This window comes from Kwoniella botswanensis, chromosome 1 (genome assembly GCF_036426115.1).
Source record: "Kwoniella botswanensis chromosome 1, complete sequence".
Lineage (NCBI taxonomy): Eukaryota > Fungi > Basidiomycota > Tremellomycetes > Tremellales > Cryptococcaceae > Kwoniella > Kwoniella botswanensis.
The window spans coordinates 6,409,865-6,436,999 of record NC_088599.1 but is presented as its reverse complement, the minus strand read 5'-3'; the positions used below and the strand labels follow the sequence as shown (position 1 = coordinate 6,436,999).

At 43.5% G+C, this 27,135-nt stretch overlaps 14 protein-coding genes across 14 annotated transcripts; 4 read left to right on the top strand and 10 right to left on the bottom strand.

Annotated features, from left to right (window-relative positions):
• Positions 1–26: 26 nt before the first annotated feature.
• On the bottom strand, positions 27–1,309 carry L199_002426 (uncharacterized protein; the record flags this gene model as incomplete). The annotated part of the gene is made up of 2 exons (XM_064888170.1): positions 27–31; positions 304–1,309. 2 exons carry the CDS (start codon positions 1,307–1,309, stop codon positions 27–29), a joined length of 1,011 nt encoding a protein of 336 aa, XP_064744242.1.
• A 309-nt stretch (positions 1,310–1,618) lies between these two features.
• On the bottom strand, positions 1,619–1,882 carry L199_002425 (uncharacterized protein; the record flags this gene model as incomplete). Its single annotated transcript, XM_064888169.1, has 1 exon — positions 1,619–1,882. One exon carries the CDS (start codon positions 1,880–1,882, stop codon positions 1,619–1,621), a length of 264 nt encoding a protein of 87 aa, XP_064744241.1.
• A 140-nt stretch (positions 1,883–2,022) lies between these two features.
• Positions 2,023–2,715, bottom strand: L199_002424 (uncharacterized protein; the record flags this gene model as incomplete). Its single annotated transcript, XM_064888168.1, has 1 exon — positions 2,023–2,715. One exon carries the CDS (start codon positions 2,713–2,715, stop codon positions 2,023–2,025), a length of 693 nt encoding a protein of 230 aa, XP_064744240.1.
• A 558-nt stretch (positions 2,716–3,273) lies between these two features.
• Positions 3,274–4,437, top strand: L199_002423 (uncharacterized protein; the record flags this gene model as incomplete). Its single annotated transcript, XM_064888167.1, has 1 exon — positions 3,274–4,437. One exon carries the CDS (start codon positions 3,274–3,276, stop codon positions 4,435–4,437), a length of 1,164 nt encoding a protein of 387 aa, XP_064744239.1.
• A 1,092-nt stretch (positions 4,438–5,529) lies between these two features.
• On the bottom strand, positions 5,530–8,078 carry L199_002422 (uncharacterized protein; the record flags this gene model as incomplete). The annotated part of the gene is made up of 7 exons (XM_064888166.1): positions 5,530–5,857; positions 5,914–6,092; positions 6,176–6,524; positions 6,603–6,709; positions 6,788–7,275; positions 7,348–7,840; positions 7,896–8,078. The coding sequence occupies 7 exons, from the start codon at positions 8,076–8,078 to the stop codon at positions 5,530–5,532; spliced, it is 2,127 nt and encodes a 708-aa protein (XP_064744238.1).
• A 758-nt stretch (positions 8,079–8,836) lies between these two features.
• L199_002421 (uncharacterized protein) lies at positions 8,837–9,367 on the bottom strand (the record flags this gene model as incomplete). The annotated part of the gene is made up of 3 exons (XM_064888165.1): positions 8,837–8,938; positions 9,021–9,149; positions 9,239–9,367. The coding sequence occupies 3 exons, from the start codon at positions 9,365–9,367 to the stop codon at positions 8,837–8,839; spliced, it is 360 nt and encodes a 119-aa protein (XP_064744237.1).
• A 734-nt stretch (positions 9,368–10,101) lies between these two features.
• Positions 10,102–11,649, top strand: L199_002420 (uncharacterized protein; the record flags this gene model as incomplete). The annotated part of the gene is made up of 6 exons (XM_064888164.1): positions 10,102–10,347; positions 10,406–10,531; positions 10,603–10,725; positions 10,805–11,273; positions 11,341–11,426; positions 11,491–11,649. The coding sequence occupies 6 exons, from the start codon at positions 10,102–10,104 to the stop codon at positions 11,647–11,649; spliced, it is 1,209 nt and encodes a 402-aa protein (XP_064744236.1).
• Positions 11,650–12,175: 526 nt separating this feature from the next.
• L199_002419 (uncharacterized protein) lies at positions 12,176–13,309 on the bottom strand (the record flags this gene model as incomplete). Its single annotated transcript, XM_064888163.1, has 1 exon — positions 12,176–13,309. The coding sequence occupies one exon, from the start codon at positions 13,307–13,309 to the stop codon at positions 12,176–12,178; it is 1,134 nt and encodes a 377-aa protein (XP_064744235.1).
• A 576-nt stretch (positions 13,310–13,885) lies between these two features.
• L199_002418 (uncharacterized protein) lies at positions 13,886–15,204 on the bottom strand (the record flags this gene model as incomplete). The annotated part of the gene is made up of 2 exons (XM_064888162.1): positions 13,886–13,941; positions 14,097–15,204. The coding sequence occupies 2 exons, from the start codon at positions 15,202–15,204 to the stop codon at positions 13,886–13,888; spliced, it is 1,164 nt and encodes a 387-aa protein (XP_064744234.1).
• A 701-nt stretch (positions 15,205–15,905) lies between these two features.
• L199_002417 (uncharacterized protein) lies at positions 15,906–16,869 on the bottom strand (the record flags this gene model as incomplete). The annotated part of the gene is made up of 4 exons (XM_064888161.1): positions 15,906–16,321; positions 16,405–16,546; positions 16,642–16,739; positions 16,800–16,869. The coding sequence occupies 4 exons, from the start codon at positions 16,867–16,869 to the stop codon at positions 15,906–15,908; spliced, it is 726 nt and encodes a 241-aa protein (XP_064744233.1).
• A 1,099-nt stretch (positions 16,870–17,968) lies between these two features.
• On the top strand, positions 17,969–19,132 carry L199_002416 (uncharacterized protein; the record flags this gene model as incomplete). Its single annotated transcript, XM_064888160.1, has 4 exons — positions 17,969–18,242; positions 18,296–18,391; positions 18,478–18,617; positions 18,740–19,132. 4 exons carry the CDS (start codon positions 17,969–17,971, stop codon positions 19,130–19,132), a joined length of 903 nt encoding a protein of 300 aa, XP_064744232.1.
• A 463-nt stretch (positions 19,133–19,595) lies between these two features.
• On the bottom strand, positions 19,596–20,650 carry L199_002415 (uncharacterized protein; the record flags this gene model as incomplete). The annotated part of the gene is made up of 6 exons (XM_064888159.1): positions 19,596–19,676; positions 19,792–19,842; positions 19,905–19,981; positions 20,050–20,113; positions 20,403–20,500; positions 20,638–20,650. The coding sequence occupies 6 exons, from the start codon at positions 20,648–20,650 to the stop codon at positions 19,596–19,598; spliced, it is 384 nt and encodes a 127-aa protein (XP_064744231.1).
• Positions 20,651–21,195: 545 nt separating this feature from the next.
• Positions 21,196–22,258, bottom strand: L199_002414 (vacuolar transporter chaperone 1; the record flags this gene model as incomplete). The annotated part of the gene is made up of 7 exons (XM_064888158.1): positions 21,196–21,239; positions 21,303–21,327; positions 21,388–21,485; positions 21,579–21,615; positions 21,741–21,819; positions 21,935–21,984; positions 22,220–22,258. 7 exons carry the CDS (start codon positions 22,256–22,258, stop codon positions 21,196–21,198), a joined length of 372 nt encoding a protein of 123 aa, XP_064744230.1.
• Positions 22,259–24,011: 1,753 nt separating this feature from the next.
• On the top strand, positions 24,012–26,625 carry L199_002413 (uncharacterized protein; the record flags this gene model as incomplete). Its single annotated transcript, XM_064888157.1, has 2 exons — positions 24,012–25,418; positions 25,498–26,625. 2 exons carry the CDS (start codon positions 24,012–24,014, stop codon positions 26,623–26,625), a joined length of 2,535 nt encoding a protein of 844 aa, XP_064744229.1.
• Positions 26,626–27,135: the final 510 nt, after the last annotated feature.

Genomic DNA, 27,135 nt, shown 5'->3' with positions numbered 1-27,135 from the left:
ATGCATGCTAATGACAATCTCATCATTCAAGCTAAAAGCCAGTGCAACTTGTTATATACGTAGTGAATACAGGTATAGTGTATGTGCTGATCAATGGCAAGTCGGTTTCCATTTGAATCTCGTTTTTATCACACATTGTAAGGAACCCTCGATGACCTGCTTCACCCGTCTAAGAATCCTTCTTGATCGGCTTGAAGTACTCATCGATCTTCCTCTGCGTATGATCCACCACCTCTGAATTGGGCGTTGGACTCTTCCATTTACTAATTACTTTCCAATTCGGTACGTGTTTTTCACACCCACACTTCCAGTCATCTTCGTTATCCTGCTTCTTCCATGTGATAGCATCTTTGACGGTATCATACAAATTCTCATAATCATCCCACACATCTTCAGCAACGGTATCTATCGCGTCTGAAATCTTCCCATTATCTACCAAGTTGAAGGAAAAGGGTTCTCCAATCATTGTCGAATCGAAATGTATATCTTCTTCTATCAAAGCATTCATCGCATTGACCACACTCCAAAATACATTATTCAGAATCCCCTCCAATAGGATTTCAGGTGGATTGACCATATTTAACTTGATCTTTGGTCGCCATTTAGGCCCATATCCCATCATCCTGGATATCATATGTCCAATGTTATTATATCTCACATGTATTCTTATCTCCTTAATACTGCATGTATCTTCATCGAGATTATGGAATAATTCCGGTACAAACCAATCTATCAGACTCCCTCCTTCGTCCGTATCACTCGATCGCTCTTTACCATATGTTTCAGGCCAATCTATACATAATTTTGTCGGAGAAGATAATTTGAGTATGGAGGTGATAATGTTGAATTTCGGTTGAAGGGTGTATATGCCTCCTTCATCTGTGGGAGATAACGAATCGATAATGACATTCTCGCCTAACGATAGATGTTTGAGATCTGGAAAGATCAATTCGTCTGAGTGGACCATCCAATTCTCCATTCCCTCTTCCAATTCTTCGCACTGTTTTATATCAGATATCTCTAGATGACTCGTATAGTTCAACGCTTTGACCACTCTTGCATTCAATATCGTTTCAACTGTCCCGAAAGACTGACTGTCTTTATTTTTCACTACCAAGTAGCGAAATAGGCTATATAAACCATCTGGTCTAAGCTTGATACGACGATAGACGATCGGAACAAGCTCTTGATAGAGCTTTTTGGTGACTGTTAATAAGGCGTGAGGGTAGTCCGTCCTGAGGTAATGATAGATGAGGTAGTGAACTGGCTGGAGTCGGGCGAAGGAGATATCAAATTGGTGATTTCTCATGAGGTTAGGATTGACAGAGAGGCGAATCAGTGTGGATTAACTTTGGTCTAGGTATCAAACACGGAGGCGATCGATAAGTTGAGTACGAGGTGAAGGATGAAGAAGTAGATAGGGTTAGTTAAGCATATTCCCGATCACACCTCGAAACCTCCACTTTGCATGTCCACCTTCTTTTGGCTTGGATGCATCGATCAAGATTATAAACGTTGTTCAACATGGTCTTGTATACTACAGCTACATGGGTATTACTATATAACATATAAGAAGACTCCAGTCATCGCTTGATCCAAGCCAAAATATTACCTCTCCTCAGTCTTGCTCCTCACTGTCGACTTCACCATCCTCACCGTCGGCCAAATCGTTACCTCTAAAAACAATCATCTCTTTCAGCTTGTTCATAACTTCCTCATATTCTTTGCCCTCTTGGCATTCTTGATCCAGTTGTTCTGACAACCCTTTCCTACCAGGTAAGACATACATCAATCTTCCTTCCAGATTCTTTATCACTCTCTCTTCATTACCTCTATCGTAAGTCACAAGCTTGTAATGATCGAGGATTGCGTGAAGAAGCATCCAATTTTGAGTTTCTTTCGCTACATATACATTGATACAAATCTCAATGTTTTCATCTTCATCCATGAATGATAACCAAATACTTGACAAGTCGAACTCGGATACGTTGATGAACACTGTTTTGACTTTTGTGAAATAGATTAGTTTTTCGAAGAAGGAGTTGGCGGCAAAGGTAAACCAGGTTCGTCCCAGAAATCAATATCTTTATCTCCTGACCATTCCAAAGGCCAATCGATGCTGAATATAGATGGTTGAGCATGTTTACCAAGTGCGAATAAGAACATTGGTATCCAAACCGATAACATCATCGAAATAGTTTCAGGACGAGTCATATCATCGAATGTCGTAAATAGTACATCAACAAGATCCGTTCCCAGATGAACATCAACGACTGAAGGGAGAACCATTGGAGATTCGGATGAATGATGTACCTGATTAGCGAAAAATTTCATCATTTTTGAAAATTTCTCGGCGGTAGGTCGATCGATGAATTTAATGCTCTCAACATGAGAGAGAACCTTTAATTTCCTTTCTCCTAGTGTGAAGGTTGTTTTACCGTTTCCGTCCTGTTTCTTCTGGATGATCAACCCTTGGAAAAATGGAACGATGTTGTCGTTGGTAAGAGTGACCTGCTTATAGATGGTCGGGATGATTCGACTGTACAAAGGTTTCGATACTCTAAGAAGCTTGAGGGGGATCTCTTTTTCGAGGATATCGAAGATGAGGTGTTGAACGGGAAGGAGACGTGGGGCTGGAGGATGCTCGTTTGAGAAAGAGAGACTTTCCATGAAAACAGGTAAAGACGATTCAGAGTGGGCCTCATCGAAAGCCATGTTGATGGTGGTCTGATGGATCATAACGTCAGCTCATGATGAACATTGCACATCCAGGCCACTCACCCGATCCTACAAGAAAGATATATATGATCGCGTGCGATATAGAGCACTGACTGATATGGCTTGTGAGATCTTCCAGAAGCAGAAGAGGAGATATCTGTACTGGCTGTAGGTGAGTGTGAGGGGAAGAAGCAGGTAAACAATGACTGATCAGTGATGTGTGGGAATGATTCGGTGATGCCTGATTGATCCATTGTAGGATGTCGAGGTCAGTGCGTCGACTGATAGCAACCAGTGTAAACAAGTGAACAGGTACATAAACAAGCAAGACAACATCCTTCATCATCCTTCCTTGCTCTGATTGTCCTCTTCTCCATCTTATCTCTTTGAACCTCTACCACTCTCGAGCCATAATTGCAATCCTCAGACACACCTTTCACATACAGGTGATCGTCTTTTCCGTCTCAGTAATTCATGGTAAAATAAGCTGACAATCTGACGCTCTTCACCCCTACAATTTAGAATATCTCTTTTTTTCACTATCGATCAATAACCATGTCCACTACCTCAAAGGCCACACCACCCTATATATGCGAATGGGAGAAGTACAGCTCCACTCTCAACCTCAATACTTTCCATAAACTTCTTCCCGTTCACGACAATATCCTCAAGGTACTGGGGCAAGTCATCCCAGCAACCGTGATCCGACTGTCTAAGAAACACTACAATCAGATCATTCCGATACTCTACCGACACATCAAATTTGACTCCACTAACACCCAGAGATTCTTCAGGGGATGGACAGTCCCTGAACATCCACAAGAGGAGATCCACTGGAGTGAAATGCAGAAGGAAATGATGATACACGTTAAAACAATCTCTTTCCTGGATGAAAAAACAATGCTTGACTTCAATATCAACCTGCTCAAGCTCCATCGACTGATTGAGAACGACGGTATCCTCACCAGCTTTTTCGCTCAGATCACTCAACTTCAGCTCGATCAGCAGCTCGTCATCGCTTCAGGAAGAAATTGGTCAGAAGCTGAAGACGTCGAATCGCCTTCAACACTTGTTATTCTACTCCGATCTTTCGAATTTTACCTTGATCGATATCATGTTTGCTTCAATGTCCCGGAAGATACTTGCGCAGTGGAGCCGAAAGACTTATCACCCGATACGAAAGTCACAGAAGAAGAGCATAATCGGACCTGCCACATCATAGCTTTTTGGAATGGTATTCACGCCAAATTCGAGGTAGTTGAAGATCTACGGAACAAACCTCAATGTTATATCTTCCATTGGCCCAACAGTGGCCATACGATGACGAGTGGAATTACCAACATCATCACTTATAGACAGCATCATTTCCTCAAATCACCTATCATCTTGGATCTTACAGGGATGGACGATGCCATTGCATGTCAGTTACCATTGTACCTCAAACCTTCCGACCTTTTCTGGTTCGTCGATCATAAAGGGGATAAGCAAGATACGAATATTTACGTCATCGCTCCGAATAATGAGGAAATGGCTACGATGATGGCGGTTGTCTCGAGATCTACAAACTCCGATGTAAGGACGAGGGTGGAAGAGTTCTTAAATATGGTATCGGACTTCGAGAAGAGGGTGATTTACTGGAAAGATGAGAAAAAAGAAGAAGGCTGGGAGTGTCCTTGTGGTCAAGGTCACAGAAAGCCATCGGAGGAAGGTGAAGAATAAGAAGGAAAGTCGATGCTACGATAGCGAAGTAAGGTGAGCAATCCATTCTCTACTCTACAGCTGAGATCCTCTCACACCCAATACCCTACGATTCTTGTGAGGCGATCTTTTACTGAGTTTCCGAACATTTACCTCGAAAGCCCTTCCATGCCAAGGAGTCGACTTATGTCTTCACAATGAAGAAGTGTAGAATAGGAATCTCTGGATTTCGTTGGAAGAAAAGGTCATCTGTGTATACATGTGTACTGAACTTGTTATCACTCCGTCAGATCGCAACGTGATGACATTGATACCCGATATATGCCTTGCGTATGCTCTACAAGCAAGTATTGCAATGTGGAGCGCACGGTTCATACTGCCGGCAGAGATGATGTTCCCGGAAAAAGCACGAGTCTCTCTTTCTCGCTTCAATCAACAATCAAAACTCACAGCTCACTCACATCTACATCTTATTCCTACTCAGTCCTGTTACTACCGCCTACTACTAGGATATCCATTTCCGATCACAACTGCCAAACCCTCGAGCACATCATAATCACAAGATGTCCAGCCCTCACTCTGGTCTACATCATCCCTGCACGCAATTCACCGATCCCATACCTGAGCCTAAAATCGACAATGACAATCCAACTCACCTTTCTCCTTCGTTTCCGATAGACAATCTGACCGACTACAGCCCGTTCATTACCTCATATTTCAACATCACCGGAATATCGACCCTCTCACACTCATACGAGTCAGGATGTGGACATTCATGGAAGGCTGGGATCCTGCTTCGGGGACAATGAAGGGAAAATGGTATGATCTAGACGATCTTGGTTTTAGACCCGATGAAGAGGATTTTGAAGACCTTGGTAGCCTTGCGAATGAGGAGTACCATGATCCTCTTGATGATACGTTTTGATGAGCTTAGCTGAAGTCGTAGGGTAGTTTGTGGTAATCTCATCGTTGTTGCTTGTATGCACTTATGTCAATGCTTAATCAGATACAGTTCGTACAACATCTGAAATTCCACATCCTACAAAACTTGTTACAACCTACAGTAAATCAAAATCCCAAAAACCGATTCGAGAGGAATGATATCCTGTTCAACTAATTATCATGGTCCAGTTCTCCCAAACTATCCAATACTATCTTCCCTACAGACCAATACGACCTCTTTTCGAATATCCCTTTGATCCACTCTAGCATATCATCCGAATTGGATAAACCCAAGGTATCCAATGGATCATTGTTTCCAGACGAAACTTGTTGATAAGCGATTAAAACCGCTTTGAAGGAGTATATGGCCATCCACGGCGCTTCCTTCGTCACATCCTGAGTTTTGTCGAGGTAAGTGAGAAACCATCGTAAGTGATGATCAACCGTGGCAGCCACGCTGGACGAGGAAAATGTGATAGCTGAATTACTGAGTCTTGCACTATATCATGTATACTGTCATAAGCATATACCTATCACGACGAAAAATGCACTCACACTGCCGCTAAAGCAGCTTCCAGGTTGATCTCGACTACTCCATTGGTGTGTGATGGAGACCAAAGGAGCAGGTCGATCATTGCCATATGCCAAGTAGCTTTCATCAAGATGAATAGTGGCGAATAATCATCTTGTTTTTGTACGATCGATTCGAAAGCTACCAAAGAAGCGTATAACGCCTATCATCAACGCTCACATGTATCAGTATCTATACACTTGATCTTCGACATTACAAGATCACTTGTTCGATGGGACTACGCACCTCGAATCGCTCGATAGGTACTTTCCCAGTGACAGTTGACCAGCCCGACATTTCCCTCACACCGCTAATTAGATAGAGGATCAATGCAAGACAGCCATACGTATCAAGTGAAGATACTTTCTCAGCTGCCTCCGGTGCCAAACATATCCTTATAGCGTTTAGGTATCTGGTCGGATTCTGCATTTGTTCGTTGACAAGACCGTAAAACGCCCATTCGGCAGCTGAGTTGACAGTCCAAGCTGCCTCTGGACACGGTAAATCCAATTTGATCTCGAGATGGGATATACCTCGTGGGACGGATAGGGTGTGATACCATAGAGTGTCAAGATGGTATGCTGCGTAGAGGGTTCTGAGAGGATCAAACGAAGCGATTGTCAGTGAAGCGTGAAGCGGTCAAACGTTGTACGGATTCTTGTGCTCTACTCACCTCTTGTGACTTTCAGCTTTGATAAACTGCCGCCATAACGCATTCAAATCCCCTTTATCTACCTGTTGAGGAGGGTATGGGTCGCCTAATCCACCAACACGAGCGAGCTAGGAGAAAAAAAAAACGATATTCATTCGCACTCAGCATATGAACTGTCAAAATAGCCAATCGAGCGGATTACTCACCTCAGTCAATCGATGGTGGAACCTCAAACCCCAAGAACTCTCAGACCCTCTTGCAAAGCATAACGCATGAACTTCCAACAAAAGGTACGCCTGAATCATAAACAACTTCAATCCACCTCGACTATCATCTTCGTTCTGTTCCACTGAATCTAACAATCTGCAACTCCTATAAAAACAGTATTTCGCTAATTTGTATCCACTTTCCTCGACAGCCTCAGTAGGTGAAGTAGGGTTCGGCTGACTTTGAGTGAACTGTAAGCTCACGCATAGCATGGCCATCAAGAGGTATTCAGGTGTGGTGGCAAGTTCGAATGTGGGTTGATGTATGAATGGAAAGAAGCCAGCGATCTTCTCGAAATATAATGATATACCGTTTTCGATCGTTGATTGAGATATGAAGATCTCGGTGGTGAACGATGAAGGAGGGGATGTGCGGGGACCGACGGTACTATGTCGACGATCGTATGTAAAATCGGGCGATAAACCACCTATAACAGAATCACGATAGAGTCAGTTTTTTCGTCGCACTGGAAGATCAGCTGAGCAAGTGATGGACTTACTCAGATTCATACCGCTCATAGCTGCATTAGCAGTAGCTTCAGATAACCTAGAAGTGAGAAGAGACTCGATATCGAAAGATGGCGGAACCTGATAACCTTTGGACGTATCGGAACCTGATTCTAAACCCGTTCGTTCATGCTGCCCTGAGGTGGTAGGCACAAATGATGAATCCATCTGACCAAGATCAGAACTGAAGGAATGATTAGGCTGGCGGGCGTCCCCCTGAGGATCAGCACAGTTGGTACTTGGCAAAGGAACATTTTTATGCGTTATTGAGATTGGGCTGATATCGGTATTGCCGATCGCATTGATATTGCTTTGACTATTGGATCTCTGGGACGGGAGTGGACTAGGAGCGAATTCAGGATGCTGTTTCCTTATATGTCTTCTACGCAGATCACTCCTCGCAAACACCTTGTTACAGTGATTACAGGCATATTTGACTTCCTCCTCGGGTTTACGATGTCGGTGCGCATGTCGTTTGAGGTTCTCCTACAGGTCCGACAATCAGCCATTTGACTAAAGTTGGCCAATGCATGATACTTACATGTCTTGTGAACCTCCGCAGGCAGACGGTACATTGAAAGGGATGTAACGGAGTTGGAGGTTGAGGTGATATGTGAACAGCTTGAGGAGATATCTGCTGCTGTTGCGGCTGTTGTGGTTGCTGTAGTTGCTGTAGTTGCTGTATCTGCTGGGTAGGTGACTGACTTGTACTTGCTTCAGCCATCATCGTCAAGGTGGTATCGGCGTTGTATACCTGTGCGATACGATAGGATGATAATTACGAGTGATGATGATGGGAGGAGCTGCATTTCAGAATGAAGTTTATCCTGATTGTGATTGTCCACATTCCATACCGCCCCTCCAAACAATGCTATCTGGCTAGTAGATTTACCCTATTGTCCTCCCGAGATCCCATAATGTCGATAGTCAGATGACTCTTATCTCCATATATATGCATCAGGCTCCTCTCCTCCCCCTGTAACTCGGTCCGAGAAGCCTTATCGTTCCAAAACCCTGATTTCCATCTGTCATACCCTGAAAGCCTCCTCCATGGTCGAACAGCTATCGCAATGCTTTCTACCAATGGGATATCGTATATTTAACTAATGTATACTCTATGCAGTAGAGAGATCGATATATACATCAACAGCACTGACTGCGGTGATGCTCTGGCATGTCAGATAACGTGGTAGACACAATGTAGATTCTTATACTTTTTCCAGCTTATCCCAGCCGAAGTACAACATACGAACATTCTACTTGTCAGGGGTGTGCAACTTTTCGACAGAACAGACTGGCCGGAAACAACCGCCTGAAGTTCCGTTGTTTCGAGCGCGTCGCATCAGACTCAATCTCATGCGACCGTCCTTAATGCAGATGATTTCCTGCACATCAAGTGGATAGATTGCACTAACGGACTGTGGGTGATTTTGACTTTTCTATGCATGCAAAATGTATGTACAAGGTCCCTTCTTATTCACCTTAAGCTTGGGCAATAGCTTCGATCTCAATGACAACTTCGTCACCACCTGGGAGCTTACCAACTTGCATACATGATCGAGGAGGGGGGTTGGAGCCGAAGAACTGAGACAAGAAACAAGTCAGTCGTATGCAACGTGTTATATACCATAATGGGCAGACTACGACAATGAGACACTACACTCACTTTGATGTAGACTTCGTTCATGGCGTTGAAGTCACCCATGTCCTTGAGCCATACGTTGACCTTGACGAACTTTTCAGGGCCTGATCCACCGATGGCAGCGACCTTGGCCAAGTTGTCCAAAGAGGTTTGCTACAGATCCAAATACAAATCAGCATAAACTACCTCACTTCTCTTTGGATTTGATGAAGAGGGTATCGCGATATCAAATATATACTCACGGTAGCCGTCTTGATGTCACCTTTAGCGGTCTGACCAGCGAGGAAGATGATGGGTCCTGGAACCTTGACGGCAGGGACGTTCCATGGCTTAGGAGGGAATTCGTCGTTTTGTAATCGTTCGATAGACATTTTGTTTAAGAGTTGTTTGTTTTTGGTTATTTGGTGAGAAAGAAGTACTTCTGAATGCAAATAGAATTGATAACTTGAAGATGAGAAGAGAGAGAACGTTCTACATGTCTGTTGGATGCATATATATACCTTGAAGAAGATTATGTAGACCTACCGATAAAATGGGTATTCGGGAGAGCACCTTCGGATAGAGGGAGGACAATCGAGGAGCTCCTCTTTCAAGGAGGACAACCGGGGAAATAACGTAATGAGTCACGAGACGATAAGAGACCGACTAAATAACTCACTCCCACTTTGTCCACCATCACGCAACAAAAGACAAACGGACTATGCATCGGACACCGGATAGCAGGAAAGTCAGATCGACGCGATTGGTATACCTTAACGCAAAAATCCTACCCGTGAATAGACTTGTGACGGCAACATAGTTACTGAAAGAATCTCATCGGTCATCCGCGAAAAGATTACTTGTGTGGCAGATTAATATTTCCCACAAATACAAGTTGATAAGAAGTCATCCAAGATACAGACCCGAGATACCTAGAGCTCCACATAACATTTTGAAGACGATACAAGCCATCGTTCTCACGGCTCTCGGTATAGATGTAGTATGTGCATGTGACATCCCTCTTGGCAGTATCGGTGTGAACGAGATATAAGAGATATGAAGGGCATGTCGTAAAACTAAGACCACCGATTTCTGATCACAACCACTGTACAATATAACAAACACAATGGTCAAATCAGAACCTTTCAACCCACCTTCAGCTGACGCACCTGGTAAACCCAAGATCGCAGACTGGGTCCCACCACCAGTAACGAAAGAAACACACAACTTCGCTATGTTGACTTCCATCGATCTCTCATTGCTCGATTCCGACGATCCAGCGGTAGTTCAAGATCTGATCGAACAAGTGAAACGAGCCATCAGAGAAGATGGGTTCTTGTTCTTGGAGAATTACGGTGTCTCGCTCGAGCAGGTGAGTGTCTTCTGTGCAGCTATCATCAAAGGAAGGTTATCTGATAAAGCTCATATAGCTTCAACGACAATTCTCTATCGCCAATCACCTCCATACCCATCTCTCCGACGAGGATAAAGAACGACTATTGTTCCATCCTGATACTGGACTATGGGCTGGATACAAACACCCTTACGGTTTTAGTGTGAGTAGGCACTATTTCTACTCAGGGCTTGTGAGTGGTTTTGATGCTGATTCATGTCTTCGTTACCTTAGAGACACCGAGGTGCTTGGGATGGTATAGAGCAGTTCAACTGGTACAAGAAACAATGGGAGAACTGGGACCTCGTACCTAAATGTGTTCTTCCTTTCATGGATGAAATCGAAGCTTTCTCAAAAGTCAGTAAACCCATATTAAACCTTCACATGTCTTCATATTGGGTATCCTGGCTGACATTCAGGTAATAATTCCACAAAGTACTTGAGTTATTCAGTTAACAAAAGACTTCTTACTCTCTTCTCGAGAGTTCTTGAACTACCCTACGACGATTGGTTATTCGATAACGTCCAATCAAAAGGTTCACCCTCAGGTGAAGGTTATTTCAGACATGCAATTTTCCGACCTGTCGATGAAAATACCGATAAATCCTCTAGGGGAGTAAGGATGCAAGGTCATACAGATTACGGTACAACCACTTTACTTTTCTCTGTACCTATCTCATGTTTGCAGATTTACGGTAAAGATGAAGAATGGCATTATGTACCTTACAAGCCTGGTGCTTTGGTCATCAACATTGGTGAATTACTTGAGATCCTTTCGGGAGGTCATTTCAAAGCTACTTTACATAAAGTGAATAGACCTCCTGCAGATCAAATGACTTTCGAGAGATTGTCGATCGTACAATTCAATTCGGGCATTGGAGATTTGAGATTACAACCTATAAAAGGTGAGTTGGTGATTTTGTCTTCCAAAATTAACGGATGGCTTACTGACCTTGTCTGGGTATATCTTAGAATCCAAATTGATACAAAGAGAAGGTACTCTCGATTACCAAGGTGTATACCATGAATTCAAGAGACTTGTCGATGCTGGTCTTCCCGTAAGTGTTTGCAAAGCTCTCTTATGACCCATTAGCATGAAACTGATTTTGTTTATATACTTAGATCCCTACTAACGGACAATGGCGAGAGATTCAAATCTCACAGACTGTCGATCCAACAGATACAGAGAGAAACAAAGTCGGAAAAGATTTCGAAATCATCAATGGAAAAGTCTATCAAGTTAGAGAATTTCATGGTGTCAGGACCGTTCTTCCTGTATAGGTCATGTGATCAAGTGATCCGATCAGTGTGTTACTCAAGGTCAATATACGTTGTAGGTAGATAGGTAAATTTGTTTTTTCTGGAAAAGTTGTCAGTATGTCTAGGTCTTACAGTTTCATGCAAGTGATCATGGTTGTTGTGAGGGACCAAAGGCATCAGCTTCACTTCCTGTTCAATTCCACCAAGTCCACAATTGGTCGGTTACGATGCTCAGTGCTGGTATCGTATCGCCCTGTATTCTTTCGAAAGCCCACTCCGATGGAGGGACTGCCACTCGACCAGTCACAAATACCAGGCGCAAATGGCTGTTGACATAAATGAGCGATATACATTACATGACACTTTACAGGAATTTATACCAAGCTCGTGGACCATCTGTCGACCCGTCGTTTCTCTGTTGGTCTAACGGAGAAAGATTGGGGATCAGATGCATCAATTTCACCCTCGATCACTTGTGTATTGGTGGAAAAAGCGACCCACCTTCCGACTCCCGGTTACATAACTGCGTTTCATACCCTATCATCCCTTACTTGATCCTACATTCACATTCTTCCTCTCTGATCCCCAACCTTTCCTTCAAAATATCGTAAATTTCAGCTTCTTCACCATTCACATCTTCTCCATAATCCTCAACCGACTTAGCGAAATCACTCAATATTGGTAAGGAATATCGGATTGGAAGATACTCGATGTCATATTTGTATGAAAGGTATCTGAAATGATCGTAAATCACTTCTAACACAGCATGATTGTGGAATCTTTTTCGGTTCTTTTCGTCGATTGTCAAGTAGAAGGTGAGGTCAGAGTGGTGGGTGATATCCTTTAGTCCTGTGACCAAGTGGTACAAGTCTAACAGATTCAGGTGTATTACGATATGTTGCACGCATTCGAAACTTGATATTCGCAATAGGAACTTCTTCATACCTTGTTCTAATGCCCAATCTACGTTATACTCTTCCTCATCGTCATCATCTACGTCTTCTTCTTCATCCCTACTGGGCCAGTCCTTCTGATTCCAGTCTTCAGGCCAATCGATACAAATCGTATATGGCTCGCGTCCGTCGTATACTACATCCAACAATTCAGCCATGCGATGATCGAGTCCAGCGTTTGTGGACCAGAAGAGATCCTCATCTACGTGATAGTCTACTACTGATTTCACCACATCTTTCCCTAGATGTACAACCTTAACATTGGGAAACACAACGCTTCTCAGATGATACTTGAGAGGTTCGCAACACCCGTCGTCGCAATACGTGATCTCGTTGAGGAAGCGAGTAGCTCCTCGGATGTCGGTAAAACTGAGAAATGTGGTATGAGATAAAGCTTTGTCTTTCAAATCAGGTAAATCTTCATCCCACTGTTCGAGTTCTTCTTCTGAAATCCCCTCTTGTTCGGCCATCTCTTCCCTTTCTTCTAGGTACCATTCTTGCAGTTCAATGCTTGCTCCTCCAGTGATAGAATCATAGTTTTCCTCAGTAATTATGATCCGTTCGTATAATTTGGGGATGAGTTCATCATACATCTGATGGCAAGTTTGAATAAGTGTGACGGGGATCTCCTTTTTGAGCAGATCGAAGATTCTATAGTGGACGGGATGAAGCTTTTGAAACTTCTCGGCGGTGATGTCGCAAGGGTAAGAAGTGTCTTCGGACGACATGGTGGTATCGAGGGCGTGGTCGGAATGAAGAAGCCGTCGGGGAAGTATATGTGGGGTGACCAAGAGTGACCTACGAGTACTGCATGTTCAGATAGGATGCTACATCAGTTATACCGACCGTCGCTTCAGACTGATTACAGGAAGTGATTTAGCTGTACTCACTCTGAACTAATTTGGTATACAGTTGATGGTAAAGAATCGATATCTCGTCAGCTCAATTCCGCACTAAGAGGATGTCTCTCTCGGAAGCGCGATTCAACCGTGATCACCAGTGTTTCAGTAGTTTCAGTAATGTCGGAGGGGAATGATATTCACTGAGATTATTTGAGAGGATGAAAAGGGTTAGGAAAGGAAGTAGAGGTGAAAGGAAAAAAGAGGTTTTGCCGAAGAGAAGTATGTGCGTGTGTATCTTCCATTCATAACCGCACTGTCCTCTGGGAACACATGTACGTAGTCGCCACCTCTTCTCTTGGCTCATCGTCCATCAGAACACGGCACATATACATAAATACATATACATACTACTGTTAATGCGTACAATATATCGAGATTATATTAAAAGAATGAGCCGAACGGCTACCCTCTTGCTGAAGACTTCATGGGACCTAGAATATCGAATCGCTTGAAAAAGTCTGTGGAAGACGAAATGCCAATTCAGCAATAATTTGCTGCAGTGATGAAGCGTCCAGAAGGACAGATATCTTTCGCTCTGTAGCGACGCCACTCACACGTGAAGAAACATGATTACACCTGACTTTTTCACCTCATTCCTCCTTACAGCACTCACACTCCTCACCTTCTATCGCTAATCTCTGTTTGAACGCAGCGAATCGCTCCAAGTCTCTACTTCTAATTTCTTTCCAGAGATCTTTTAAGTCGTTCTTGTATTTCTTGAAGTATGGTACAGAGTACTCGAACGTCCATTGATGGTTCTTGAGAGACTTGAAATGGTTCCAGAGGGTTTGTACGACCTTGGCTGATTTCGTCTTCGGTTCCTTGCTGATATAGAAAGTGAATTTCATACTTGAAGCGATGGTGGGCTCCAGATCAAATGTTACCAGATGGAAATCCTCTATATCGATATGTAGGACTATATGTGTGACGGAGTGGAAAGTCCTGCTGATGTTAAACAAAAGCTCAGTCATTCCTCGTTTGACCGCCCAATCGTCATCTTCATCCTCTTCATCGTCTGGATTATAATACCATCCTCCTGATGACCAATCTTCAGGCCAATCCAAACACAAATTTTTTGGTGTCATGCATTCCGAAACGAGGTTCAAGAATTCATCTGATCGATGTGACTCCCAACAGTCTCGAAAAGGAGGGTGACTTTCCAACTCCAATTCAGCTAAAAGGCAGACCAAAGTTCCCCCAAGACGGATATGTTCGACATTTGGAAAGATCTGACCTTGCATAGTATAATTTTTCGAGCAAGTGTTGCAGTACCAGTCGTGGCAGTAGCGACAATCCTTGACAAAATCAATAGCACCTTGAACATCAGTGAAGTTGATGAACCTGTTGTGAAATAATGCTTTATTCCTCAAGCTTGGAGTAAGCAGGGTTGAGGTGGCCGTATCAGCTTCGGAAGATATTCGGTCGTCATCTTCGTCTTCACTATCATCTTCCTGCTCGGATCCACTGTCAGCTTCGATATTTGTAATTCCGTCATGAGTATTTTCATTAACTTCGATCTTCTCGTATATCTTCGGAGTAAGTTCATCATAGAGACTTCGACAAGTCTGGATGAGAGTGACGGGAATATCTTCTTTGAGTATATCGAGTATTTGATAGTGGACTGGATGGAGTTCCTGGAATGATCTAGGAGTGATTCGATATAGGTGCTGGTTCCTGTTTTTGCCATTCTTTGATTTGGTGTTCGAAGAGGAAGAAGACATAATGGGAATGTGATCTCGAATGGATCGAATGGACGTGATCGACAAAGGACGAAGGGTGAGATACGCGTATACATCGAAGTTGATGACTGGCGTTATGGGTAAATCAGAAGCGGAACAGTCAGCTCAAGCTTCTACCAGGAATAGATCCATGTGCATGTGCCTCACCGACTCTATCTCGTCGGCTCAACGCCACTGCTATGGTTTGGTTAGGCGTATAGAGGTAGTAGATAAACGATTGCGTCAATGAGTGATGGATGATGGATAGGAGATACTGTTGTCTGAGAGTTGTGAAAAGTGATGATATTGTGTAGTGACAAACACTCACATGTACATAAAAGTGTGATCATATTAGGGAAGGATGCGATTGAACGGTGTACGATTGACGCACTGGCCTCCTTTGACACCATCAAGATCAGATAACATGGTCAGTGCATCAGTGTGTAGGCGCGTGCACTCTTTCGGATGAACATGACACCTCTGAGCGTCTAAGCTGTCGATTGTTTTGGGACCTCTGCCAATTGGATATTGATAATCGGTGATCGATACATATTTGAATATACGAGTAGAAGCTACATAATCTCAGCGTGTATCTATCACTCTCAAGTGCAGTATATACTCAACGAACAATAGCGATGTTCAATCAATCATATATGGGGTATACGTTCAACAACAACAGTCCGTTTTCCTATCTCTACTAATCCTTAATATCTATTCCTTTGCCAGAAATGTCTCTTGGGAGCAGCCGTATATCCACCGTTCTGAGCCATCATAGGACCTTGATTACCTACATACCCACCATTACCAGCGTACGGTTCGTTGTAAGCCCTGTTCACATCCTTACTTCGTCTTCGTCGATGAGTACAAGTTTCGAAACACACAATGAAAGTGGAGAAGAACAATATAATCGTCGCGGCGAGCGTAAGCCAGATGGCGTTGTCGAACGAAGCGGATGAAGAGGTATTATCGTTGATCTCGTGTCTGATTATGCCGAACATGACAAAGTCGATTACCATCGCTGCGAGGGACACGAGGAATGCGAGGAACGCTACTAGGGCGGCGAAAAGAAATCCTACGTGGTCTGATAAAAGGGCGATGATGAACGAGATGAAGGTGAGGCCTATGATGACATAAGTAAATGGTTAGCAGGGGCAATCCCGATGTTTAGAATATTGAAACAAAGGCAAGGCTCTCGTTACTCACCTGCAGCTACAGGATGTAAGACCAAAGCTTTCGTAACATGTTCGAGCTTATCATTCACATAAGTGAAATCGCTAACTTCTCCTGAAACGGAGGCGATATCGTAGCCCAAAGCTCGAGCTGAACATCCGTGATTGCCATTTCCCTATATCATAAATAGCCAAGCCAACATCAGCTTCTGGAAAGAGCCCTCGTAGAAACAAGTATGTTACATCTTGAAAATAGAGAGGTAAAGCTCACATTGACATTTGTACAATACCCGAATACACCAAAAGCCAACTTTTGACTCCCCGTTCTGATATCAAGGAATGATATCTGTCTGAATACCGGTGCTGAGACTATATACCAGTACATCTACATCAGCAACATATCGTCACAAATGGTGGTTGAGGACTCACGAGTAGATACTAGGAGTAGCGCGAAAGCTGCGAATAGCAGGAACGAGCCGCACTGAATACCAGCTGCCATATTGAACTAGTACGGTTTATGAAGGATATCTATGTATAGTGTTGGTGATAGTTCACAGTTGGAAAAGGATATAGGAGGAGGTGCCGCTCTATATATATCTGCAAATGGTGGCAAATGTCAATTGGAACTCCGAAATATACATAACATATCAGTGTAAAAGAAGAACTCACGAATTGCTCTTGGACGGTGGAAGATGTGATAAATAATAAAAGGAACTTCTGATCCGTGCTGTCCTTCTGGTCACCTGGTTTATATACCCCATCTTTATGCTCTTGGCCACCCTCCGTCTGTTACACCGCATCACATCACATCCATCCCGTAGTTCTCGCAAGAATGAAAAAAGTGCTGTGAGCGGTGCAAACAAATACGTCATACTTCATATCACACTCGGTATACCAGAGATATTCAGGCACCGCGGTTGGGATAATTGCCATCGCATTTCCAAAATTGGTACAGAGTAGCACTTTATTTCCCGATACGACTGATTAGGGACTGACTTGATACCCATATGTATGGAAGATCAACTGAATACCCAAGAGCAGGTGACCAAATATAGATGCATCAGTTGAAAGAAAGGTCACAATAGATAGACGTCATTGTTGACAGAACTGTAATATCTGTGCTCAATTCGACGCCTCTAGTACAACTTGTGGTGCCTCTTTCGGTATTCTGGCAAAAGAATCTTTGTCCTATCATATCCCAGATGTTCAGTCGCGGTCCGTTCACCACGGATACACACCAAGATACAGAAAGGTCTCGGCCGTGGGGTCTTTCGATATTACAGAGCTGCTGAAAGCTATGCCAAAGAATCTCGCAGTCAGTCTTACTCTCGCGAAAGGTATCATGACCCGCTCTTGGCATTTTTTCAAGGGGGAAAACCAGCGGCGACCTCCGTTATCCTATGTTACGTTTTTCGATTTTCGGAACTGAAATTTCAGTTTCAGAATGGCTAATTTGACTGCAACGTACACAACATCAGACAAACATTTTTCGATACCACTTTACCTGTCCAGCTAAGCATTCTTTCCGAAGATCTGAAAGCCTATCGAACGAGACACGTTAGCATCAGGAACGCCGAATCTACGACGACAAAGACAGAATGCCATTATACAAATTAACGGAAAAACGAATGAAGAAGAGAGCGAGGGAAGACGAAGATGGTATAACTGACTTGAAAGCTGCCATGAGGGAGATGGGTGAGGATGTCGATGGTAGTGAGAGTGGGAGTGGGAGCGAAGGTTGGAGTGAGAGTGATAGTGATGATGATGATGATGATGATGAGGAGGAGGAGGAGGAGGAGGAGGAGGAGGAGGAGGAGGACCAGGATGAGGATGAGAATGAAGATGAAGAAGAGGATGAGGACGAAGATGGAGGTGGGTTAATGAGTATACATTCCTTATCTACATCTGCTAATAGTTTAGTATAGATCTAGATGTGGATATCGAAGGACTGGAATCCGGATCAGACGAAGAAGATGAAGATGTGGATGAAGAGGATGATACAAGTTCATCATCATCATCCAGTAAGTCTAATCATCCCTCTCTCCTCTCCTCTCACCAATTTCGTTATACCGTAGCTGACCTGAGCTAATCTGATTCGTCCTTTTAGTATTCCCCATATCACTCGAATCAGCTCTTACAGACCCTATATACCCCTCACCTCATAACCCCTCGGAGAACCTATGTGTACTATGTCCAGATAAGGTATTGAAGAATGATCAGATGACTAAAGTGCATTTGGAGAGTAAAGTGAGCTACCATCTTTTGAAAATGTATCATAGACGCATCGAAGGTCTTGATTGAATGGTATCTTATCATATGATATCATCTGTGATCAAATTACAATACTGACCTTCATCCTCTGTACATAGCTACACAAACGATCTCTCAGGCGATACTCTGTTCGACTAACTACCAACCCACCTCCAGGAGATTCTGACCCTCGAGAAGTAGTAGATGAGATACTAGCAGAGATGGATTCAGGTGAAATAGACGTAGAGCCCAAAGCGGATAAGAAGGGTATATCAAAAGGACAGAGAAAAATTGGTAATGAGGGCTTGGAGAAAGATAAAAAGAGGAAACGATCGAATAAGAAACAACGTCAAGAGGAAAAAGCAAAGAAACTCATATCTACAAATACAAAAGATACGAATCAGCAGAAAGAAGGACAAGAAGAAGGGGTAAAGCTGAATAGGAAAGCTAGGAGATTATTGGCTTTGCAGAATGGCGAGATACAGAAGACACAAAGACAAAAGCAGAAGTAAAAGTGATATATGATGATGATACCATAATCATTTCTACGAACACACCACCTCTGCCTTTTCGTTGCGTTGCTTTTCTTGTATGAACTTCGAAATGACGAAATGAATATGATCACGATCAACTCAATTGTATGATTTTGAGCCATTGGGATGATACTACTGATCAGACGTGAATAGAATCTCCTTTACAGGTTCACAACTGACCAATTAAGTATTAGTGAAAGTTCCCAGTTACACAAAAGATTCAGCATAACTTGCAAAGTGGGTCCTCAAAGTAAGTGATCTCCAAAGTGACAAATGAATTGAAGCGTTTGAGTCAAATCCTGTTCAATGTTTTTTGTTCTTAATGACAATGAAAAATGAAATTACATCTCATCCCTAATGAATCATCATTGGTCCTCATCCTGATCCCATTCCCAACTCATTAAGCAAAACCCCCTTCTACGCCGATCCAATTTGTGATGATCTAATAGTTGACGGATTTCAGGTAATCGGCAAGTTTGGCAACTACCACATTAGCTTCTCCTGCTGAGGTAGGTGCGTCGTACTATAGTACACAAACAGATGGTTAGCAAAGAATGCAATATCACAATCATAATCATTGAACGATTAGAAGGTTTAATTTGGATGTGAGCGATGGGGAGATACAAGGATAGACTCACCTCGGCAACGAGAATAGCCTGGTTGGTAGGAATAATGAAGACACCTCGTTCCTATCATCCAACTTGTCAGCGCTAAACCTTTACTTTCTTTCATATGAGAACCTTGTACCCACCCCCTTTCGTCCAATCACTTCGTCGGCGTCCGCTCGGAGGGTCATAAATTTGAATCCATTGAGGGTGATACCGTTGGCTACCGGAGAACATGATGAAATCAGCATTTCCTTATGAAAGCAGGACAGTACGATCATTCTGACTCACCTCTCACTTGATCGGGTTGGGTGAAAGCTGTTTTGACCACTGCATCTTGCTCGGCTTGTGAGAGCTGCGAGTGATTCATCGAATGAACATTTAGCAAGATGGTTCTTTCACATATAAGACATCGAATTCTAAGTCTCCACATGAAAGTATGTAATATATAGTATATAGGAAGAGATGAATGGGAATTCTGGAGAAATGGCTATCTGTACAGTTTCATATCGATCTCATCTCCAATTGCTTCTTAACGATTCGATAGTATGACTTTACATCTTGATATGTATTCCCTCTCACCAATATCCAGATAAATCAACAGCGGAGAAGATATGGGGAGAGGATAATTATCCCAAACTCACATTGTATCCACTCGAAGCAGCCCATACACCACCCTGTTTACCCAATATAGCAGCTTTGGTAATTTTACCAGTAGCCACGAGCTGATCATCTACGTAGGCTGCGAATTCGAGGTTGAATCTGATCAGCATTGTGTTGAGAGGATACGGATAGTATAGCAGTGGGAGGAAGAAGGAAGAGGTAGATTCGATTGTTCGATGACTAGCTGATAGATTGCGTAGAATGTACTTGACTTACCTTGCCAAGACATGTTGAGTCACTATATCTGTATGAGAGTGAGATGGATCTGACGGTGAGGAAGGACGATATATGAGATGAGCTGTTAGATATGAAGAGAAGAGAGAAAGTAAGAGAGCATTGTCTATGCTGAATTTGGCTTCTCACACATCGTTCGCACATTCCTGCATCTCACACACCCCCTCACGTCACCGTTTAGTCAAGACACGTTGTGGCACATCATACAAACGTAAAGTGGACATCCGCAGCATCTCCGCATTCCCGTTCCCTCCTTATAAAACAGTGAGATAGTAAAGAAACCATGCATCCACGTATATATAATTGACTGAAAGAGTTTGTGAAGAGGCAACGTGGATAAGATCTATAGGATATTCGAACGAAGTGAGACTATTACCCTGATATTCTGTGATACGAGAGATACCGAATACGACAAATGGTATGTATGTACCTTCAAAAAGATGAACCCGTACTACCGTTCATTCTGGTCCATACCGAGAACATTTCCTCTCTGTCTCAATATCACACACTTCGCCTTCCCCTATCGAACGAAGGGTGAGTCTACTCGTATACCGCCTTGAGGATAAAGTTGGTGACGATCGCAGCTATCGACACCATATTCATCAGCTTGATCGTCTGGTACATTGCGAGGCATTATGCAAACTCACCTAATAAGCAGACACACAAAACGGTCTAATCAACCCAGCAATTAGCTATCAATCTTGGTAGGAGCAAGAGAAAATGATAACTCACCGGTCCAAGTCTATCGTCGTATGGCGCACCGGTCCTTAACCTAATCGATCGAGCACGCATTTGATATATCACCAAAGCGTAGAGCATCACCGCCATGGCTACGAACATCACACGTACACAAAACCTTAGCACTCTGGTCTGTCGAGTTTTGTTTATTGATAGGCATAGCAGTAATGTAGCGTGGGACTTACCGATCACGGTGTACATCGCAGCAGATATCTTTCCGACCTATAACGATATGATAATATCAGTACTTCATCATCGTATGGCATAAATACAGCCAGATCAGACCGTGTTCAAGTCTTGCAATAAGTTGGTAAGATCAAGAGAAGTAAAAGAGAAGGAGCACTCACCTTATCACCAAAATTCAATAGACCCACTGCCAAACCACCTAAGACTACAGCGAAATGAAGCCATGATAAGAACGTTCGTCTGAAATCATATCCAATATTCAGTCATCGATCGTACCAAGAATTCAAAAGAGGTACGAAAAGATGACCATAGATTGACAAGGATGAGATTGTCGCGAGAAATTCGTGTCACTCACTCATTGGCGAAGAACACTTTGGGTTCTACTCGGACTGGTAAAGCGATTCGCTATTTGTTGATGATTGGAGATTGAAATACAACATAATTCAAGACATGCGATTCGTTTGGTCAGGTGAAAACGGTACCAGGCGACAGAAGTAGGATTGCGAAATAAAAGTGTGAGAATCCATGATAAGGCCAAGATCGGATTACCATACGGGGTAAGATTGTAAAAATGTGAGCAAGTGTCATTAGCTAATATCCCATACGAGAGATTATTCTTGCCGAATCTAATGAGACATACCTTTTTAGCAGTCCGTTGAAGCAGAGGTTGAGTTGACATGATGCTCAGGTATCAATTCGATCGATGGGGAAGGGGTCTGCCGCAGGTTCAGATCGTATCGCTATACTACGTTATCTGTCCTTCTTGGGTCTCCAATGATGAAAGCTATTATCGCTCAGAGGTTCGGATAAGTGCTGATAAGTGTTATAAGTATATGATTGAAGGAAAGAATGGAGCTTGGTGTTGAGAATGAAAAGAATCTTTTGACCTGCCTGCCGGTATGAGTGAGGATCATGACGATATCAACAAATCTCCATTCAACATTATCGCACGTGCGCTCGGATCCCTCTCCCTCTCTTGGCCATGCCACGTGCTCTTCCCAGATCTCTGTGTGGCACATTCGGTTACCCGATTCAGGCGTGAGAGGTGTGTAGGTGAGGACTCTATGGATCCGAGTTGGGTGGGCGGTGATTGCCGAATTGAGAATGAGGTGAGTCCTACTCGTAGTTGAGCACGGGCCTTTCGAGGAGGGGTGGTAGGGGTACAGCATCATCACCATCAACACATCGATACAACGAGAAACCACTCGCCTCCTCCTTCTTCGTCTCCATCATAATCCATCTCTTCTCTTCATCTCTCACTAGCATTGGTCGCATCGTACCCGCCCCCATTGCATCCTCATCTAGCATTGAGAAATCATCTATCATCGTCACCTTGGCTAACCCGGCAATACCCGACGTTTATTCCAATCTAACGTTCTTTACCCTACCTATACACAGCATCGAGGTATTTACCCATCTCATATATAACACAACATCTACCAAAAACAATTGCAGTGAAGACAAAAACAAAGTGGAAAGGAACGCCGAGAACAGAAGAAGTCTTACTTCTTTCTTGGCTCAATCTTCACTCTGGTCTGCCCGATCCAATTCAATTCAATTTAAATACATTTCTCTGGAAGGATACAGCATCATCATATCACATTCATTTCTCAAACAAAAACGGACTACATACCTCCATATGGGATTACTAGCATTGGATGGTATGGGAGAGTAATTTGATGGAGCATATATCGCATCTCGAGGTTGTTCGTACTCATTAAGTATCTTAATACCTTTCTGTGCGGAGGAAGCTGAACTTGTCCTCGATTAATCAAGAAGTGAGTACTTTCTCCATTCCATGCTCCTCGTCCTCCTCTCAGATCCCACACAATCAATCTATAACTCCTTTGGAACCCTCATGATCTATCCCCCTTGCCCTGAAGGAAATCATTAAGTGGAATCTCTATACCACCTCACATCCCATCCTTTAAACTTCGTTGATTCACTTCACAATACCATGCTGTGTAACTATCAATCATACCTGTCATACGCGTTGTACGACATATATTCATCACAGATCTATCTATCAAATGTCATCGTCTTCACCTACTTCCTATGGAAGCAGTGATATCGGCTCCCCGGTCATTCGATTCGTTGTGTCTCACCGTCGATCTTTCTTTCATTTTCTTTGTTTGTGATTTGTATATACTCTTCGCTTAGCGATTTCCCTTCCTTTGGATGCCCTTGCTACCCCGCCGCCACCATCATCATCATCATTGTACCCCTCATGATCACTAATATTCCCTTTCCCCTTTTTGCTCATAGCATCAACTCATCAAGATCATCGATCGGACCATATCGCTAAACTAAGCCCCGTCATTACACTCAACTCATGTGCTCTTTCACGTCCAACTAGACCGAACCCACCTTGATCCCACGTCACCCGATCACCTAGCTCCCCTCTTCCCTTTCTCCCCCATCACCTTCTCACCATGTCCAATCATCAACGTCGAGGAGTCAACATGAATCGATCACCTATACCACGTTACACACCCCCACCATCGCCTTTCCTCTCCCATCAAACTATCACCTTCCTCGCATCTTGGCGTGGACAATTACTGGTCTGTACGATCGTCCTCGTCATCGGTGCGATCTACTTCTTCGTCAGACCACCGATCGATCAATGGCATCGCAGACGTAAAGAAGCATTATCTAGGAAGAGGGAACTAGAATTAATGAAGATGGCAGAAAAAGAGGAGCAGTCCAACAAAGCGGAGGAGAAAGATGATATACCAATCAAAGCGGGTAATAGTGGCTCGATCAAGGATAGAGGTAGAGAGAAGAATAAAAATCAGAGTGGTAACAGGAAAAGAATAAATTCACATTTGAAACCACCTACAACAGATACTGGGACAGGTGGAAGTCCAATAGAATCTTCTCCTGCACCTGCTCCTTCAAAATCATTATCCTCCCCTACACCTACCAAACCTAAGCGATCACTCTCTAATACGCATCCGAACAACGCTTCGTCCAGCAAACTACAACAGAAGAGTGATCCTAAATCGTCTAAACCACTTCCACTTTCTACTCCAAGCAGACAAAAACCACCTCCACCTATCATCGTTCCCAAACCGTGTATCAATTCGACGGACCCTTGGAACATCCCATTACCACCTTCACCCATTGCTGGACCATCCAAACTCAATAGAGTAAACGGAGTGAACGGATTGGGCATGGAAGAAATCTCGGACGATGCTGGTAGTGTCAGTGTGAATGATCGTACTGAAGAAGAACCAATTGAAGTACCAGCCAAAAAGAAGTTCGAAGGATTTTCAATCTATCCTGATGAAGGGTATCTACCCCCTGCTGTTCAGACGCCTGGTAATACCAATAAAAAGAAGAAAAGGAAGAACAAGACTCCTACTGGTATTTCAGCCGGGATTAACGGATCAACAGCGATGATGGAAACTTCGTCTTCGGAGAAAAATCCCATCAACAATTCTGATGAGATAATCGAGAATCACATCAACGGTAATTCACTTGTTACGATTAGTACAAGTCTGACTAATGGAGGTAGGAGAGTAAGACATCAACATACCCGTACATCATCTATTACTCTTTTACCCAACCTGAATGTGACGGAGTTGAGGGAGATAGTGGAGCGAAGGGACGAGACGATCGATCAGCTCCGGGCGGAGATCGGTATGGCGAAAGCTGAGGAGTCGAAAGCAAAGGAGGAAGCTGTAAGAGCTCGGATGGGTGAAGAGAAGATCAGAGGTGAAATGGAGAGATCGAAGAGAGGTAGTTATGTCAGGAGTGATAGTCAGGCATCATCGGTTCAAGGTCAAGGTTCAGGTCAGGGGATTACTGGAGGGCAGGAAAGAAGGAGAGAAGCCGAGGTGGGTGTCTGAGTTTCGAGTTTCGAGTCCCCTCACGATCACTGAAACAATCTTGCTGATTTGTTTTGTGTTCGTGTAGCTTCAAAGTCGGCTGGCTCAGATGCAACAACTTTACACCACCGCTCTTAGTCGCTTGTCGACATATGAAAGTACCCTTCGAGATTCAGGCATCATGTTACCTCCTCTACCTTCACCCATACCTATGCTTCACCCTCAATCGCCTCTTCCTCCCATGCCCACTTCACCATACGTACCTAGTCCAGGTCCAGGTAGGAACACACCCATAATGGGAGGAGGGTTCATACCGTATCCTTCCCCTGGGATGTATCCTTCCCCAATGCTTCATCCTACTCATACACATTATCATCACCATACGCACTCGCATTCGCCTAGTCCGTATCGACGCACGAGCAGTTTCGTAGGTGCGCCAAATGGGAATGGAGAGATGATCAGTTATCCAATCGACTCGATGGATCTTATAGGGGGCCCTATGGATATTGGATCTTCCACTATGCCGATTGGACTAGGTCATCTGAATGGCCATGGACAGGAAGGTGAGAAGGATAGGGAAAGGAGAAGACAGAGTATAGAATCGTCAGTGTTGAAAAGGAAAGTTCAACATTTGTCTGCGGTTGCGGTCGAAAATGACACTGACAATGGGAATGGGGAAGTGGTTGAAGAGGAAGAAGTTGAATCATCGGATAAACCGACGAGTAGCTCAAGTAATGGTAATCAAAATGAAGGATCTATCGGTGAAAGTGTAGAGAGTGTACTTTCTACTGAAGAACGCAATTTGAGTTTCAGTGTGAATGGAAATACGAATACGAATACGGATACGAATACGGGTACGGTGATTAGAGTGATGTTGGATAGTAAGAGAGGTAACGTCTATTACCATGATGGAGTTGTCACAGACAATGAGAATACCGATGCCCCTGAAGCTGAAATTCAAGGTGATGAACCAGAGTCGGAGTCTAGAGAAAAAGGAGAATTTCAACCTATCTTTGCATCTCTCGCACATACACCTGAACAAATTGAAGAAATGAGACAAATCAGTCGAAAACAACAGGACCAAAAGCGAGAAAGGGGGACAAGTGTTAGTTCGAGTTTGAGTTCTACCAAAGGTGTGGGCATGGGAGCTGGATTGGGCAATGGGGGATTGTTGACTCCTAGTCCTTGTAAGAGTCCCGTACCGTTGAGGGGTTAGTTGAGTGAATGGACCATTATCGAATGGACAATTCTTTTTTTATGGAAAATCTTTTGGACATTGATCATGTTATATATATATACAATTCATCATCTTCTTCTACATTCCAATCGATATATGCAGAAAATGCGAATCGAACATGGATATATAAAATGTTGATAGATATACATATGACATTGATGATATCGTTGCATGTGATATTGAGTACGTACGAGATACATCCATCCCGTTGGGTTAGGTTAGGCTGCTGTGGGGATACCACATCGTCGAACTTACTTCAATGACTTCATGACTGGTGACCTGGGCATCACTTCACTAGCCTAAAGCCCATCTTGGCTCTACTTGTTTACCAAGGCTAAGGCTGTCCAGCTGACCCTCCCCCATCATCGTCATTCCCATAGCAAGCGAATGCACCCAAGTCGAAGTCTCATATGAAGAGGTGAGGTAAAAGCGAGTAAATCCGTATGGCCATCCGGGTATCTGATTTAACCGACACACCGCACCACAGTC